At 39.1% G+C, this 16,801-nt stretch overlaps 1 protein-coding gene across 2 annotated transcripts in view; it reads right to left on the reverse strand.

Moving 5' to 3' along the window:
- Nucleotides 1-1,008: 1,008 nt before the first annotated feature.
- ncanb (neurocan b) overlaps nucleotides 1,009-16,801 on the reverse strand; it is a 202,194-nt gene continuing 186,401 nt past the window's right edge. For both annotated transcript variants that reach the window (XM_054789127.1, XM_054789128.1), the window contains 2 exons: nucleotides 12,353-12,535; nucleotides 1,009-6,010 (listed from right to left, as the gene is read on the reverse strand). In XM_054789127.1, coding sequence (XP_054645102.1) covers nucleotides 5,859-6,010; nucleotides 12,353-12,535 — 335 coding nt within the window. In that variant the 3' untranslated portion in view covers nucleotides 1,009-5,858. The remainder of the gene's footprint in view (nucleotides 6,011-12,352; nucleotides 12,536-16,801) is intronic.

The raw sequence follows: 16,801 nt of genomic DNA on the forward strand, positions 1-16,801 counted from the left end.
GTTAATTTAAAAGGAACAAAAGAGAATGGGCACTGCTAAAACAGTCTTTTGTACACATTTTAAAGTGCTTTTTAATATAGTCATTTCCAGTTTACATGTAAGTGTGATTTAAACAAGAATAGCAACCGAAAAATCAGATGCAGCTTGCAGTCAAGTGGTCCTCAGTGGCCACCTTGTTAGTGACCCGATTTAGAACACACATACACACATAATAAAGACGTTAACGTGATGTTCGGAGTTTTCGCGAATGCATCTCGCGATCTGTCAAGTGAACCGAGAAAGTGTCGTTGCAAATACGAATGGACTACAGACGTTTATTTAGTTTGCTTAGAGTTGTAAATACATATATGGTGTTTGAATTCCACTGCTGTTTTTGTGTTCAGGTCAGAATAAAGTTATAAAGGAGCGACAGACTCTGTGGGGAGCTACACTGTGCTGCTGTCGTCATAACAGAGAGCATTGGCTTGCCATGATGCGTATGAGTTAAATACTAAACAATTTAACGTAATTATTGAAATAACATAGTTACCGATATTAACGTGCTATTTTTTTACAGCCCTACTAAAAAGCAATACGTTTGACAGTCCACTTATACACATACACATATGGCTGAATAATAAACAATATTATAGCAATTTCTGATCAATTCATGTTAATTTCAGACTTAAAACAATGTACCAATTTAAGCCCCACACATTTCCGGCTAAACCACGCCCACTTCCGGTTGATGCAGATACGGATACTGATCATTTAGATGGGGGAACAGATACAGATACAGATACAGATAGTGGTGTATCCTGACATATTAAAACTTTATTAATAAATACGTTAACGTATTAATGTATGAATTAATCTATAAATTTTCTTTACTTTTGGTCTTAATATTTTTGTTTATCATAGGTTTACATCTTTTTTCTTGAGGTATGTGCTTTTTTTTTTCTTGTAATAGAACGACTTGGAAAATAAGCCAAAAAACAAACACAGTCACAGAGCCAAAAACAGATCCAAACAAGGGCTTTCTTTAATGATGACAGGTCATGTAAAGAATATCATACAAATAAGTAAGAAAACACGTCAATAAATATGAATAGATATGCATGGAGCATCTTCACACAGCCACATTGTTTCGCTCCCCATTAAACAAAAAAGGAAAAATGAAAATGTGCGAGGAAGGCTCAGAAGAAAAACACCCAGAAAGTTTTTGTTTTTTAAAAAAAAAGCTAAGTATTTACAAAGAATACAAGGAGTCACACAATATCTGTTTCACGCCATTGCAGTATTTCATCCAGGGTTGCAATGCCACACAGACGCCACTAGAGGCAGAGCTGTGCGTTACAACCCAAAATGGTGTACATTTTGATGATACAGTAGTAATCACAATGAGAAAGCAAAACAATGCAGCTGAAACTAAAGCAAGGCAAATAAGTTGAATGTTAGCGTTGACTCAAAAAGCTGTAATAGCACAAAAGTAATTGACTACGTATCAAATTGATTTTATGTTTGTGTGTTCTTTTATGTTGTCATCGTTGTGGCTGTCCAAAGTAAAGCATGTAACGCATATTTTTGATTGTTTTGTAAATGTCAAAACAAACAAACAATTTGGGGATCCAGTGACTTTACTGTCATAAAATATGTCGATTGGATTAGAAGTTCATTTAAAAAAAAAAGGTTTCTTTGTTGGTAAAATTATGACTTAATTTTTTTGTAATATTACAACTTTAAAACTTTTCATCAGATTGTGACTTACTTTTTTCTTATAGTTCTACAACTTTATTCCTGTTAAACTGGCTTTTGCAGTTCAATTGCAAGTCATACTTCTGTCAGAAAAAAACGTTGAGTATTATTATTAGACACCAAACTCAATACTACAAGAAGAAAAGTAGGACTTTTGCTGGAAAAAAAAGTACATTACAAGAAAAAGTCCCAATATGAAAAATCGTATGAGATTGCAATTTTTTTCCCCTCGTAAGATTAAGACTTTATTAAATAAAAATGACATTTATTTGTGAGAAAATACAACTTTTTCTCTTGTAATATTATGACTTTATTCTAGTACTGTGATGACTTTTATGTGTAATTGTAATGTTTTGTCTTTGTGCTGCTGATTCCCTTCATTTAGGCTTCTGTCTTAATGTGCCATTAATTACGTGTGCGGGCACAATAGATGCAAAATGATAAGTCACTGAATCCAATCTCGCCTCTTCCATAGCTCACAATCAGCTCTTCACGTTGCATTCATTAGTTCTGAGTGCATTTTCTGCTCCGATAAAAAAAAAAAAAAAAAAAAAGACATGCTAAAAAGATATCTTGTGCTGTTTCGGATGACGTGTGTGCGTTGTCTGGACATTCCTTTGTGTGTCTGTCAAGCTGACCCCACCTCTTGGTGCAGCAGATAATGCGGTTTGTTAATTAGACATGCACAAGATGAATTAAAGTGATAAGAGGTGGATGACCGCTGTTATTCTCCGTCAGCACCAAGGTGAGAGGAGGCAAACAGTGGCAGAGAATTCATGTGCTTCTCTCAGTACTACAAGTACACTTCAACTATCTGTGGTACACTTTGGAACAGGAATTCCTGATATGACTTGTTTTTCCACTATGTAAATAGCGTGACATCATAGCAACGTCACACAGTGGAAGCCGCCAATGAAGACAGACAAGGACGTTAGGAATAAAGGAAAAGTGTTAATTTATAAGAAGGCAGACGGCATGGGTTTAATTTCCTGCCAGGGTTGCATCAGGACGAGCATCCCGCATGAAAACTGAGCCAAAACCATTCATGCGATTGACTTGCTGCGGTGACCCTTGATAAGGACAAGTTGAAAGTGGAAAAAAAGAGAAAAAATAAAATAATAAATACCACAGGAATGAAGCTGTAATATTACCAGAAAGTAGTATGTCATACATTTGCTCAAAAAGATTAAAGTAAAATGTTAAAAAGAGCAAACAGCAATGGAGGACATCCAACATTTGTTGTTCTTTCTTCGTGACGTGTGGTCCTTTTGTTTCCAGCTTGGTTCACTCGATTCGATAGTCCCAATACAGTACAGTAGTACCTAGCAGTAGCGGCTTTTACCAACAAAAAAACGCCCTAATAGCAATACAGTCAAGTTGGGCAGAGTAGGTACCATGCAGTGGAAAAGCACCAACAGTCATTACACTGTTGTGTTGCTATGATGTCACACTATTCTGCATTGAAAAATCAAGTCAGAACTGTTGCGCTTAGTGGAAACACGCTGGTGGACAACATAAAGGGTACTGTTTTACGACTAAAGACGGTTAAAGTGGTGTGTGCTCCTCCGTGTGATATAAAGAAGACAGTAAAGGTGGCGAAATGAGTCCCTGGTGAGGAGCAGTGATAAAAAAACAGTATTAAAGTAAGAAGTAGGGGAAGGGGAAATAGTAGAAAATGATAACATTGGAGTCAGTGGTTTGGACATAATCCCACAAGCTGCAGCATTAACTGGAGGATTTAGAAGAAAAAAACATAATTTTAACCTGTCAGTGAAGGGGAGCAAAGCAATGATTCTTCTATCTGACTCAATACCTTCTTTAGAACCGCGAACGCCACATAAGGAAGCATTTATCTCTGTCATCTTCTTATCTACTTGCTGACACACACACACACACACACACCGTAAAAAAGGCGAAAGGAGCTCATTCTAGCATCTTGTGACGATCAACCAAAATGTCCCCGCAAAGAAAATTTCTCCACAATAAAGGTGGGATGGCTGTTGTGTTGTGCCACAAGACAAAGGATACAATTAAAGTTGCAAAAGTCTGAGGAGTCGAGAGTTAGAATCTTCCTGTGAGAATTTATGGAAAATAAAACAGGTTAGCATATATGGAGAAAAAAAAAAATCATAACGTTAAGAGAAAAAAATGGTAATTTTATGTGAATAATGTTACGATCATTTTTTTTCAAAAACATGACAAGAAAAAACTCGGAATGTTGCGAAAATAAAGTAGCAGGTTTGCATTAAAAACAAGCTACATTTTATGAGAATAAAGTCACAAAAAAATCGTGCATTTATGACAATAAAGACGCAACATGAAACGAAAAATGTTGCTATGGCAGAAAAAAAAAATCGCACATTTATGATAATAAAGAAACGAAAACGTTACTAAAATATAGTAGCAATTTTGATAAAAAAAAAAAACACACGACATTTCAAAAGAATAAAGTTGTACATTACAAGATACTTTTTATGATGTTAGGTTAATTTTGTGAGGGGAAAAAAATGCAATTCATGAGAGTAACGGCGCAAAATTACAAGAAAGAACTCTTACTGTGACAACGTGTGAGTTGTCGTTTTACGAGTCGTAATATAGTGTAGTATAATATAGTATAATAGTTGTCATATTTCAAGAAAAAATATCCAAATTTGATGAAAGATGAAGTCGAAATTAAGGTTGATAAACTCATAATATTACACAAATAAAATTGTAATAATACAAGACATTTTTTTTTTAAATATCTGGAAATCTATAGAGAAAGAAATTGGAAAAAAAAACCACACAAAATTTTAAAAGAATAAAATTGTAACATTACAAGACACTTTTTATGATCTTAGGTTAATTTTGTGAGGGGAAAAAATGCAATTCATGAAAACGATGTCATGACATAACAAGAAATAATTCTTCATGTTATGATGTGTGTGTTGTAAAAAAAAATGTTTTATGAGAATAAAGTCCTAATATTCTAAGAAAATAAGTAATAATAATAATAATAATAATAAAAATGTATTTTTCAGTTGGAACGTTGTGTGGAAAAAAAATAATTTAATGAGAATAAAGTTGAGGATAAGTGTAAGACAAAAAACGCAATATTACGCAAACAAACTATCAATTTTGCTAGAAATAAGTCATAATATTATGACAGTAAATCTGTAATATTACAAGCTGTTTTGTGAAGAAAAATAGCAGTTCATCAGAATAAAGTTGCAACGTTACAAGAAAAAAGTTATATATTTATGAAAATGAAGTAGTAATATGGCTACAAAAATTGCATTATTTTGTTAGAAATAATTCAAATATTACCACAAGTTTTTTTTTTGAACGATTTGATCATTATTTTTGGTGGATAAAATATAACGTTTTCTCCCGCACCATTACGACTTCATTCTGATTAGATTACAACTTTAGAGAATGTGACTTTTTCTGTGTTGTATCAGGAAGAAAAAGATCAAATAATATTACGACTTTACGACACGGTCGGCTGATATCTGGCGTGACAGCTTGACGGACAGCGACAATTGCTTTCAACACAACAGGGCACCTTCTCAAGCCATCCACAATTCTGCCGGAACGCTTGACTTTCGGACACATTTTCAATCAGAATTGTGCTCATGTCTTAATCTGGTTATTACCTCCTTCCAGTGTGAGCTTATTACAGGTTGAGGTGATGACAAAATGAGTTGCATGTCAACGCTGCTGTCCATGGAAACAAAGCCAGTTCTGAATGATGGCCATACGATGGACCCGAATGAGCTGTGTCCCTCAAGTAAAAGTCTGTACACAAGACAAGACAACACTAAACTATAAAACTAGAACCTTCTCCACCAAAGCCAAGAAACAAATGCAGAAGCCTTTGAAAACTAAATGAGTCATTTTCCTTCAGGAAGTGGGTAAAGACGCACAAGACAAGAAAATGGGGCAAATTGAAAGTAAAAGAGATACAAAGGGATTGCTATTGTCCCGGTGAGACCCGACAGCAGTTTGGCAGACCTCTGAATTCACTATGATAGAGGGGGTGGAGCCAAAGCTAGGACAGGACATGTACTGTATAAGAGAAGGTGGGGGGAGTAATAAATAGGAAAACAGGCATAGGAGGAAGGTTGAGGAGATCTTCTTTTGGTTCAGACGTGGCCTTGGTTGTGGTCCTGCTCCCTGCCGTGGTGCCCTCCGTCCCGGTGGCCGTGCCGCTTGTGCTTCCTGCGTTCCCGTCTGCCTTTGTGCTGGTGTTGGTTGCGGTGGTGGTGGTGGCGCCGGTACCGGTGGGCCCGTCGAGCTGGTGGAGGGAATAGACAGGAAGCAGGGGGGGAAGGAAGCCACACTTGGGTCAATAGATGGGAATGTCAATCGTGGAACGCCTCCGAGTGTGTACGATTCAAAGGTAGAATGCTTTATTGTTTTGCTACACACCGTGGTTAGCTTCTTTTCACACTTCTGTGCAATAATTAAGACTGTTGAAAACAAAACAACTCAACTTTATGCCTTCATTGCGACAGTTATAATTGTTTTTATCATATGTTGTACAATTCATTTTCTATATCTATTTTCTACGTCTAATTGTATGACAGTTAAGAAAAATGTCACCTTCAGCAACCTTGAGTACGCCGAGTACGTGTAATGCATTATCGCATGTAACTGCATAGGGTGGTCCTTTGCTCCATTGCGGTTCCAACCTATCTCCCTCACTGCATCGCGCTTTTCAAAAAAGAATTACTTCTAAATGATCACTTTTTCACGGTTGACTGGAGTCTATTATTAGTGAAAAAAATGCAGATTTAAGCAAATGTTACGTATTCTTGGCCTAAATTAAACATTTTCACGCATACAAATGTTCTAAATGAACTAAAATACAAATACAGTTTAAGGGATTAAAGGACATTGACGAACTAAATTCTACACTGGCCACTAGGTGTCGCTAGTAACACGCCCCCGACTCGATCGCCAACGACAGGCTTTTATTATTTCACAATTATTCATCTCACAACAGGCACAATAATAACGTAACAATAATAGCCATCATCATCATCATAACATGGGCTACTGTTGTGGCCGTACTCCAGCTATAACTCAACTCTGAATCCCCGATGTCACTTCCTGTCCACACGTCTGGAAGATATTCATTGAAACGCACACAAGCACCAATTTTATTTATGTCTGAAATGGCTTTTTTTTTCTCCGAGTACATCTAATATCTGGTGTACATCTTGGGTAACATGAGTGTAAAGTTGACCATAGGGGTGTCATTCCGTGTCTGTGTGGTTCCAATAATGGTAAAAATTGTATTTAGAAAGTCATAAACAGGTTTTCTCTGCTCTGACTACAAAAAAAAAATCTGTTTATTAATATTAAATCCTACTAGCGGAAATTCACTTATCGCAGTCGGGTCTGGAACCAATCAACCGTGATAAATGAGGGATTACTGTATATATGTAATTGCATTATTGTACTATAATGTAAATGCATTATTCTGAAATTATTGCCTACACTGCTAATACAAGTGATGGTGATAGTTTGACACTGCCACAGACTGATTCTATTGACAGAAATGTGTGTGTGTATAAGAAATGTGTGTGTGTGTGCACAGATTATACTTGGAAATGAAACGTTTTAACCCTATACAAGCAACTAGAGTATTAGAAGACTTATATATACTAGTGTACAGCCATCCATTTTCTATGTCACTTCTCCTCATTAGGGTGGCAGGGGTATACTGGAGCCTATCCCAGCTGACTTCGGGCGACAGGCGAGGTACACGCTGGACTGGTCGCCAGCCAATCGCAGGGCACACAGACAAAAACTCATTCACACTCACATCCATGTGTCCATATGGACAATTTAGAGTCGCCAGTTCACCTAACATGCATGCCTTTGGAATGTGGGAGGAAACCGGAGCACCCGGAGAAAACCCAAGCACGCACGGGGAGAACATGCAAACTCCACACAGAGATGCCCAAGGGAGAATTGAACAGTCCGGTCTTCTCAATCTCCAGACCGTGACTGTGTGGCCAACATGCTAACCACTAGACCACCGTGCGGCCCTACTAGTTAGTATACATGATCATTTGAGTATGTATTTTTTTTTTATGAGGTTTTTTCTAATCAACATTTTTCTTGGTTTTTGTTCTATTATTAAAAATGTCTTTTCTTTCTACAGTGTGCCATAAAAAACGATCCGCGGACTGCAAATGGTCACCGGGTCGCACTTTGGACACCACCCCCGCCTTACAGGTTACCAAATATGGATCCATGCCTGACAGCGGCACAGAAGGTAGACTAGTGTTGAGGATGTCAAAGTGATGAAGCCAAGAATACTTTCCACCACAGTGAAGGAATATTGGAATATTGTAATCAGTACTGCCACCCACTCGTAAGCTTGTTCCTGGGCTGTAGTGGCAAATTAACTCACTCTTTGTCTACTATGGCAACAAACAAATGTCGTCTGCAATGAATGATAACAACAGTATTAAAAAAAAAAAACACAAGTCAGTCAAAAGATACCAGAATCTAATTCCCTTTTAGATAAAGGCGTCATAATTCTTGCCCCCATCAGTGAAATGAGATTCCAGTTGAATATTTATGTGTGTATGCAGCCTTTATCTCTCCTCTGAAGTGCAGCCACAATAACTACACTGAAAGGTTACACGAAAACAGACAAAGTCTGAGTGTGCCATTTAAAAAATGTATTTGGGACAAAAATATTGTTTATTTGAAAGCTGAAAAAGAAATAAGACAGCTCAAAAGATCTTTTGATGAGTGATTCTTAGAGCGTGCTGTAATGAGATGACAACCAAAAATGAAAAAATGAAGGCCGCCGGCGATGACAATAATTTAAATTTGGCAGGATTCTTTTTTCTGACTTTATTGATTAAATATGTGTCCATTGTGTTTTTCAGATTAGCAGCAGGAGTTGTGCAGTGGGTGATTGACCTCGTGTGTCATAATAATGTCGGTTTTAAATTCACTGACCCTAATGTTCAGTAAGTGAGAGTTATTGCCTCGGAATGTTTCTTTTACTGGCCTCTTTAATGCGAAGCCATAGCCTCATTCATTTATTGCAAGTTATGGCTCGCGGATACCAGTTTGAGAATCCCTGCTGTGTTGTATTTCCTCACATTATGGCATCCACTCTAAAAGACGCCGTGTCCCAATTAATCACCTGTCCCCAAATACACTCACAAATGTGAGTACACTAATCACAGTTCTGCATGCATTTTATTATATCTTTTATACTATAGCTATAGGAACTAAATTAAAAAATACCTTAAAGTAGTCAGTGTACAGCTTGTATTAGAGTGTAGATTTGAAATCTCTTGAAAATGAGTCAACACACCGCTATTATTGTTTAAATAGCTGGCAATACAAGTGAGTTTACCTCACAGTGAAGTGTCAATATTTAGTGTGAGTGCCATTGTTATCTAGCACTGGCCAAAAGGGATAGGTCAGATTTTTTATTTTTTTATTTTTTACATGTCTTTGGTGTATAAGAAAGTATTTCCGGCTAATTTGTGTGGTCACAAAAGTAAAGTGCTTTGCTTCTCAAAACAATACGCGTTCAAAAGACTTATACATTTGCATCACAAAACCTTTTAGACACGAAAAATGCAGACTTCACAATCGCTCTGCGTTATTGTCTCTCCATGCGTATCTCTGTTGCGCACACGTCTGACGACTCAACAAGTGATGGCGACATTACTTTTAGAACAAAACCAAAGGGGTACTTTTATGACCTGGAATACACTGATGCCGAACTTCGTCAGATGAAGTTAGAACGGGCAGAGAGTCCATTGATTCTCAACTGGTCGGTCGGGACCTTAAAGTGGGTCACGGAGCTGTTTTCAGTTCGTCCGACACACAGCAGCAGATATGTGCTGGAGAAGAGCGTGTCGTAGAGAGGACAGCATCTCACTGCTAATTCTAAATGAATAAAAGCCAGTGTTGGTGATTGAGTCTGGTGCGTGTCACTAGTGACACCTAGTGGCCACTGTGGACTACTGTTCATTAATGTCTTATAATTGTATTTATATTTTAGTTCATTTAGAACATTTTTTTAATTGAAAATGCTTAATTTAGGCCAAGAATACATAACATTTGCTTAAATATGTGTTTTTTGTTTTTTGTTTTTTTTTACTAATAATAGGCTGTAGTCAACAACGAAAAAAAACACGATGGAGTGAGTGATGACTTTTTTCCAAGTTATTTTGACTGATTTCCAAAAGACACTGGACATCTATGTCAGTTTTCTTTTTTTTTTTTTTTTTTTAGAAACGCACATACTGCACATATTGTGACTTGACGCATACTCACAGAAATGTGGAGACGACCACACTTCCAAGTAACAGTACTATAACAATAACTGCAGTCATCATATAATATTTTGTAACGGCGAAGTGTAATACCGCTAATAAACAAGGTGGTACTAGCTGGCATCTAATTAGCTAGTATAGATTACCCTACCTGGGGTGCTGGAGCAACTCTTCAAAACATGTTTCTTCCTCTGTCTTGGGCACATAGGAACATAATCGTCCTCGCTGAAGTGTGCACCACACACACACAAAGCTGTTTCATCCTTGCCACTTTGGTTCCCACTTTATAGCCAATATGGCAAGTCTATGCCTAATAGCAATGTCCGTGACAGGAAAGCGATGGAATATACAGAGCAATTCAGACACGTTGTTGTTGTTACGGCCCAGATAATTACAAGTCCGCACCATTTTTTAGATATTTTCTTTTGTGCCAATGCCACTCTAGCTCTCACTTTAGCTGTCTCGCAGCAGTCATCATGTAAACACCGTGAAACCCATACGCAACAGTTGACAGGTGGCAGCACGCAGCGATACAAAGGGAGAAGAAAATAACGAAGAGCGATTGTGAGGTCTGACTTTTTCGTGTCAAACGGTTTTGTGATGCAAATGTGTTATTCTTTTGAATGCATATTGTTTTGAGAAACAAAACGCTTTGCTTTAGTGACCCTACCAATTAGCAAGAACTACTTTTTTCAACACCAAAAACTGACCAGAACTCTTCTCACGGGACGAAGTGGGGGGAAAAGTCACTGCTGATGCACTACACTGCTGATGGGGATGTCATACAACTTCCTAATCCTCTTGGGCATGGATTTCACCAGAGCTGCAGAGGTTGTTACTGGAATCCTCTACCGCTCCTCCATGAAAACATCACTGGTGGAGCTGATGAATGTCAGACACCTTGCTCTCTTCTACCTTCCTTCCATTTGCGGATGCCCCACAGGTGCTCAATTAGGTTAAGGTCTGGAGGAGACAGACTTGGTCATTCCATCAACATCACCTTCCTCAGCAGCTTGGAGGTGTGTTTGGACTCCTTATCATGTTGGAAAACTGCTATGCAGCCTAGTTTCTACACCACAATGTTACAATACATGTTGGAATTCATGTTTCCCCTCAATGAACCGCAGCTCCCCACTGCCGGCAGCACTCATGCAGACCAGGCCATGCTTGACTGTAGGCAAGACATAATTATCTTGGTACGCATGTGTGTTGCCAGCTATTTAGACAGTAATAGCTGTGTGTTGAGTCATTTTCAGTGGATAGTAAATTCACACTGCTATACAAGCCATGATGCTTAGAGTGCAGCTTCAGGAAGTACTCAATTGGATGAGTAAAGCAGACGCTAATATCACGTCTTATGCAGAGATTGTGTTTTGATCTGACAAATTTTAAATAAGTTTGATCAAGTGTAGAATTACTATAGCTACTGTTTGGACTGCTTGGACCACGGCAGATGTTGAACTCTGATGAAAAAAGCATTTCATGTCTCATCAGCGGCGCTAATGAGTGACGCTGGGAACATTGAGTGGAGGTAGGATTGCAAGGTTTAGAGTGTCTTTCTTTATAGCGTGTCATAACATCCACTATCACCAATGGGAGAGCAACGATGAAAGATAGAGGGACTGACAAAATGTGTGACGAAGAAATTATGAGGCTGTTCAATTCTGACACCAGAAGACAACTTTAGTGGTTTTAGTTCCCAGGAGGAGGATGAAGACGATGAATGACTTTTCTGGTCGGCTACTGTTTAACCAGCCGTGTTATACGCACTTTTGGAAAAAAGCATTTATTTAATCAAAACTTTAAAAAATCTTTCTGTGTAACATCTTTCGGTGTACTAAATATTCCATGTTACGACGTAGACACCTGCGGCTCATAGACCGGTGCGGCCTATATACGAGCAAATCTTTTTTTCTCTTTAAAATGAGTGGGTGTGGCTTATATACCGCTGTGCTCTATAGTCTGGAAATGATGGTATTGTAATACAAATGATTGCTGAAATGTGAGAGGTGTAGTGACTTTTGTGAGATAGTGTACCAAAAACTGTATGATTGGACATAGAAGCAACTTCAAATCAGTGTAACTGACCATATACGACAATATCGAGCAGTTTGATTGACTGATGTAGGGTATGATTTAAGATTTCTCTTGAAAGATGCTTGATTCCGCCCAAGTTTCAAATGAAAACATCTTCAATCATGAAGCGCATTAATAAAGATCTTCCTATTTCGCAGTAAACCAAGGGGGTCGACCACTGTGATCTTTTTTTTTTCTTGCAATTATTGATAAAAGTTTTCAAATCCTCTCAAACTCACACTTTGTGCAGATGATTTTCGGCCTGTCCCACTTGCCGTTAGCGCGACACTTGGCCGTGGGTACGTGGCGCTGCTGGAAGCCGTCGGCACACTGGTAGCGCACTGTGGAGTGGATGTCGTAGTGGGAACGCTTGCGACCGATCAGGAAGGCGTTGTCCACCTGAGGGGGGGCGCCGCACAGCACTGGGGATGAAAAAAGCAACACTCATCATTATTATTATTATTTTTTTTATTTAACCACAGTCAGTACTAATTTGAAGCCATATTCCTGTGAGACAATTGCACAGAAATACAATCTAGTAAGTGGTTCTATTTTTTGATATGGAACATTCGGTACGGTACAGAGGTGAGTTCCACCACAGTACACATTGAGTGAGGGACAGGAAGTGCTCATAGTCACATGTCACTGCTGGTGACCTCAGGTAAGAAATCACTTTAATTTACCAATTCAGACTGTTCAAACTGTTACTATGGTACTTGAATGCACCGTTCGACTTTATTAAGAAGAAACTATTATATATTATTTTACTGTATACATTTTTCATTTGATAATTGTATTCATTAGGGAATTACCTGCTAGCAGTGGTTTATGTTTCACAAAATCAATCACACAAAAGTTATGCAGTTTTACGTTTTGCATTTTGATCCCTTTGTGTACCAAGAATGAACTGAACTGTGACCTTAAAACCCAGGTATATCCATCCATCCATTTTTTATACCACTTGTCCTCAGTAGGGTAGCGGGTCTGCTGGAGCCTATCCCAGCTGTCTTTTTGAGCAAGAGGCGGGGTACACACTAGACTGTTTGCCAACCAAGTATAGTACAGTCGTCCTTCATTTCGTGATTGAGTACGGCCTATTATGATTATTATTTTACATCTTCTTCGCCTAAATTAAGCATATTCAAGGATAAAAATGTCAGAATAAACAAAAATACAAATATAAGGCATTCAGAGGATGTGAAATACAGTATCTGTCACTTGTATGCGGGGTCTGGGAAGTGACGTGTGTTAAGTCAGCCAGAGTTGATTGTAGCTGAGTGCTAGCAGCAGGTTAGCAGCGTAGAAAGTGGCCAACAGCAGCTCCTGTTTTAACGTTCACTGCATGTGTTCTCTGGTTGTTCATACAGCGATTACAGTGCATCATGAGTCTCTCCTTAAACAGCAGCATGGAACCAATTAACAGCGATAAATGAAGGACGACTGTACAGTATGCACAATTATACCCCTAGTGGTCACAAAATGACAACCTCTCTTAATTACATTCCCCTTGTCCTAAAAGCTCCTTATGAAGTGACAAAACAATGTCATTAATTCTGATTAAATTCCCAAATTTACAGTTTAATGCAGACAGAAAGGCCAATTCCCCCTCCCCCTCCCATTTCAGACACAAATAAACCGCTGAAAGGTCATTTTTCCATAAACTTCACCTCAGTGCACTGCTGAATGATTTCTAACAGCAGCAGGAGGGAAGGGAAGAGAAAAAGTATTGAAGTGAGGATAAAGGAAAATGTCATTAAATTGAGTTATGATGGCAGTGAAGACACTTGTGTAACAGAGAATATCACCCTGAAGGGGGGAGGCGGCCGTTTCACTTGGTTTCTTACAGAAAGATCATAACTATTTATTTTGTAAAATACTCAGAGGGCTTTGCTTGCTCTTGGAAAGCAGCATCAGTGTTTCTTCGTGGTTGACGCTGCACAGTGGTGGACGGTTTGCTAAACAAGTGGCACACTTAAGCTATTCTTGGGTGACTTGACACTTTCCTAAAGGGGTTTCTAGTCCTGCATTCAATGAATGTGAATGGTGTTCTCATTCTTTTTGACTATGATAACATCACAGCGCAGATAGCAGCTTCTTTTCCAAGCACTATGGATGTACGTGTGTAATATCAGCTGTCGGATCTCCATGTTGTTGCTATGCTTTGTTATCTTCCCTTGCGCCATGTTGATCCAACCGACATATAAAAATGAAGACACCCCTTCTTCTACATCTATTCGTTTGTGTAAGCAAACTCTTTCACTCCTGAACTGCTGCACACAAAAGGGTGAAAATTTGGCAAAATATGCACTCCTGCTGTGTGGTCTGCCCTATTATTTGCTCCAAACACACCACATGGCAGCGCTGTTATTAAACCCCGAAGTTTCACCTCCATAAGTAGGATTGGCTTGAAATTCTCACACAGCTCTACAAAAACACCCACTGTAATGTGAAGGTGTTTCGCCAAATCACCACAAAAAACATGGCCGTCATAAATTAAGACGTCTTTGCAGGGACACAGGAGGAACTTAGGAGGATCCGCTGCCCATCTGTATAAAGTGTATACTAGCATATAAGAAGTAGTAGTATTAACATATGATAATATTACTTCACACAATGAGTTGGGGAAAACTAAACACATTTTTGGACAATTCAACAACATTTGAATAGGAACGAGAAACTAAAAAGGTGTCAACAGTGCAAAAACTGAAATATAAGCAAGATTAAACATCTCAAAAAGACTTATTTTTCACTAACACAGTATTTTGTCTTCCTCTGTTGGACCAGTTCGGTTAATCTGAAGTAATATGTACTACAAACATTGATATATTACTTCAAATAAGCAAAATAATCCAACAGAACAAGAAAATGTGATTTATTTGGCCTAAACACCATTTGACTTGTTGCGAGCAGGCAGACTTTTTTGCTTAATTTAAGTGGAATAGCTCAGATTTTAGGACATATATACTTAATGAAGGTATGAAGTCATTTTTAAGCAGAATTTCTGGTACCTGTATTTAATGTTTTTTGGATACAATTTTTTTTTTAAGCTTGGATTTTTGCCGAACTACAAATGACGATAATCCCTATGAATCACGAATCATACATCTAAATAAACACAAATGAACAGTCATACAATTCCACATACACAAAAAATATAGTTTGGAAAAAAAATCCAACAGTAAAATTACATTTAACAAGTGTATTATTTATGATTTTTTATTTTTTTTATTTTCATGTACCGTATTCCCTTTTAGCACTTTTTAAAAGCCTGCAGACACGCTGATAATACACAGTTTTCCATTCCTTATTTATGCATTCACATTTATTATTCCATTTATTAATTCATTTTTCTAAAGGTAAAAGTTCTCAAATCATCGTCATTCGGAGGACTGAGGGAAATCGGCCATTTCCCCCTGGCGGGCCTCTGATGAGTCTGCCGATGAAGAATATGCTTAAAAAATCAGGATCAGGATGCTCAGCGTATAGCCGGCAAGCTTGCCCCATTAATTCAACAGGCTTAGCGTCAGCAAATAGACACTTGCTGGCAAGTGTGGGCATTTGAAAAGGTTGCTGTGATTGTAAGCGACTGATTAAGGTCAGAGGTGAGCAGGGTGCTGGGGACTTGTGACAGTATGCATCAGGCATGGTGCAACACCTTGCCTGGATGGGAAATATCTTGCCTTTTTATTCATACTTTGTCAGTTTAATATATTGTATTCTAGTTGCGGTGCGCCCTTAGTAAAATAACCGTTCTTGGACAATAAAAGATTGATTCTTTCTTGGTCTTCCTAATTTCAGTGCGGCAGGAGCTTCGGTCCCGGGCAAGACAGTACAAGGCAGCATCTGAGGAGGAGAAACCGCCACTGGCTGAGCTCCGAAACATCATCAGGAGGAAACTCACTACCCTGCGTAGAGCTGAATGGCACAGGAGACGCAGGAGAGAGAGAGCCAGGAAGCGAACTGCTTTCATAGCTGATCCATTCGGATTCATCAAACAGCTTTTGGGGCAAAAGCGCAGTGGGCATCTAGCCTGCTCCAAGGAGGAGGTAGACTACTTCCTGAAAAACAACTTGAGTGACCCCGAAAGAGAGCAAGACCTAGGGCCCCTCAGTGCCTTATTGGACATACCATCTCCCACTGTCGATTTCAACACCGGCGAGCCCACCTGGAAGGAAATCCAGGATGTGGTTGCTGCTGCCAGATCCAGATCAGCTCCAGGACCCAGTGGAGTACCGTACAAGGTGTACAAGCGCTGCCCTGGACTCCTTAGAATCCTCTGGAAGACCCTGCGTGTGATTTGGCGCAGAGGAGCTGTGGCAGATCAGTGGAGGCTTGCGGAGGGTGTCTGGATACCCAAGGAAGAGAATTCCACCAAGCTGGAGCAATTCAGAACCATCTCGCTTCTTAGCGTTGAGGGGAAGATCTTCTTCAGCATCCTTTCCAGAAGGTTGACAGACTTTCTCCTCAAGAATGCCTACATTGATACCGCTGTCCAGAAAGGTGGTATCCCTGGCGTGTCAGGATGCCTAGAACACACTGGAGTAGTCACCCAGCTAATCAAGGAGGCGCGGGAGGGCAAGGGAGACCTTGTCGTGCTCTGGCTTGACCTGGCCAATGCCTTCGGCTCCATACCCCACAAGCTTGTGGAGACTACCCTGGACCGTCACCATGTACCCAGGAAGATCAAG

The sequence above is a fragment of the Dunckerocampus dactyliophorus genome, chromosome 10 (genome assembly GCF_027744805.1).
Source record: "Dunckerocampus dactyliophorus isolate RoL2022-P2 chromosome 10, RoL_Ddac_1.1, whole genome shotgun sequence".
Taxonomy (NCBI): Eukaryota; Metazoa; Chordata; class Actinopteri; order Syngnathiformes; family Syngnathidae; genus Dunckerocampus; species Dunckerocampus dactyliophorus.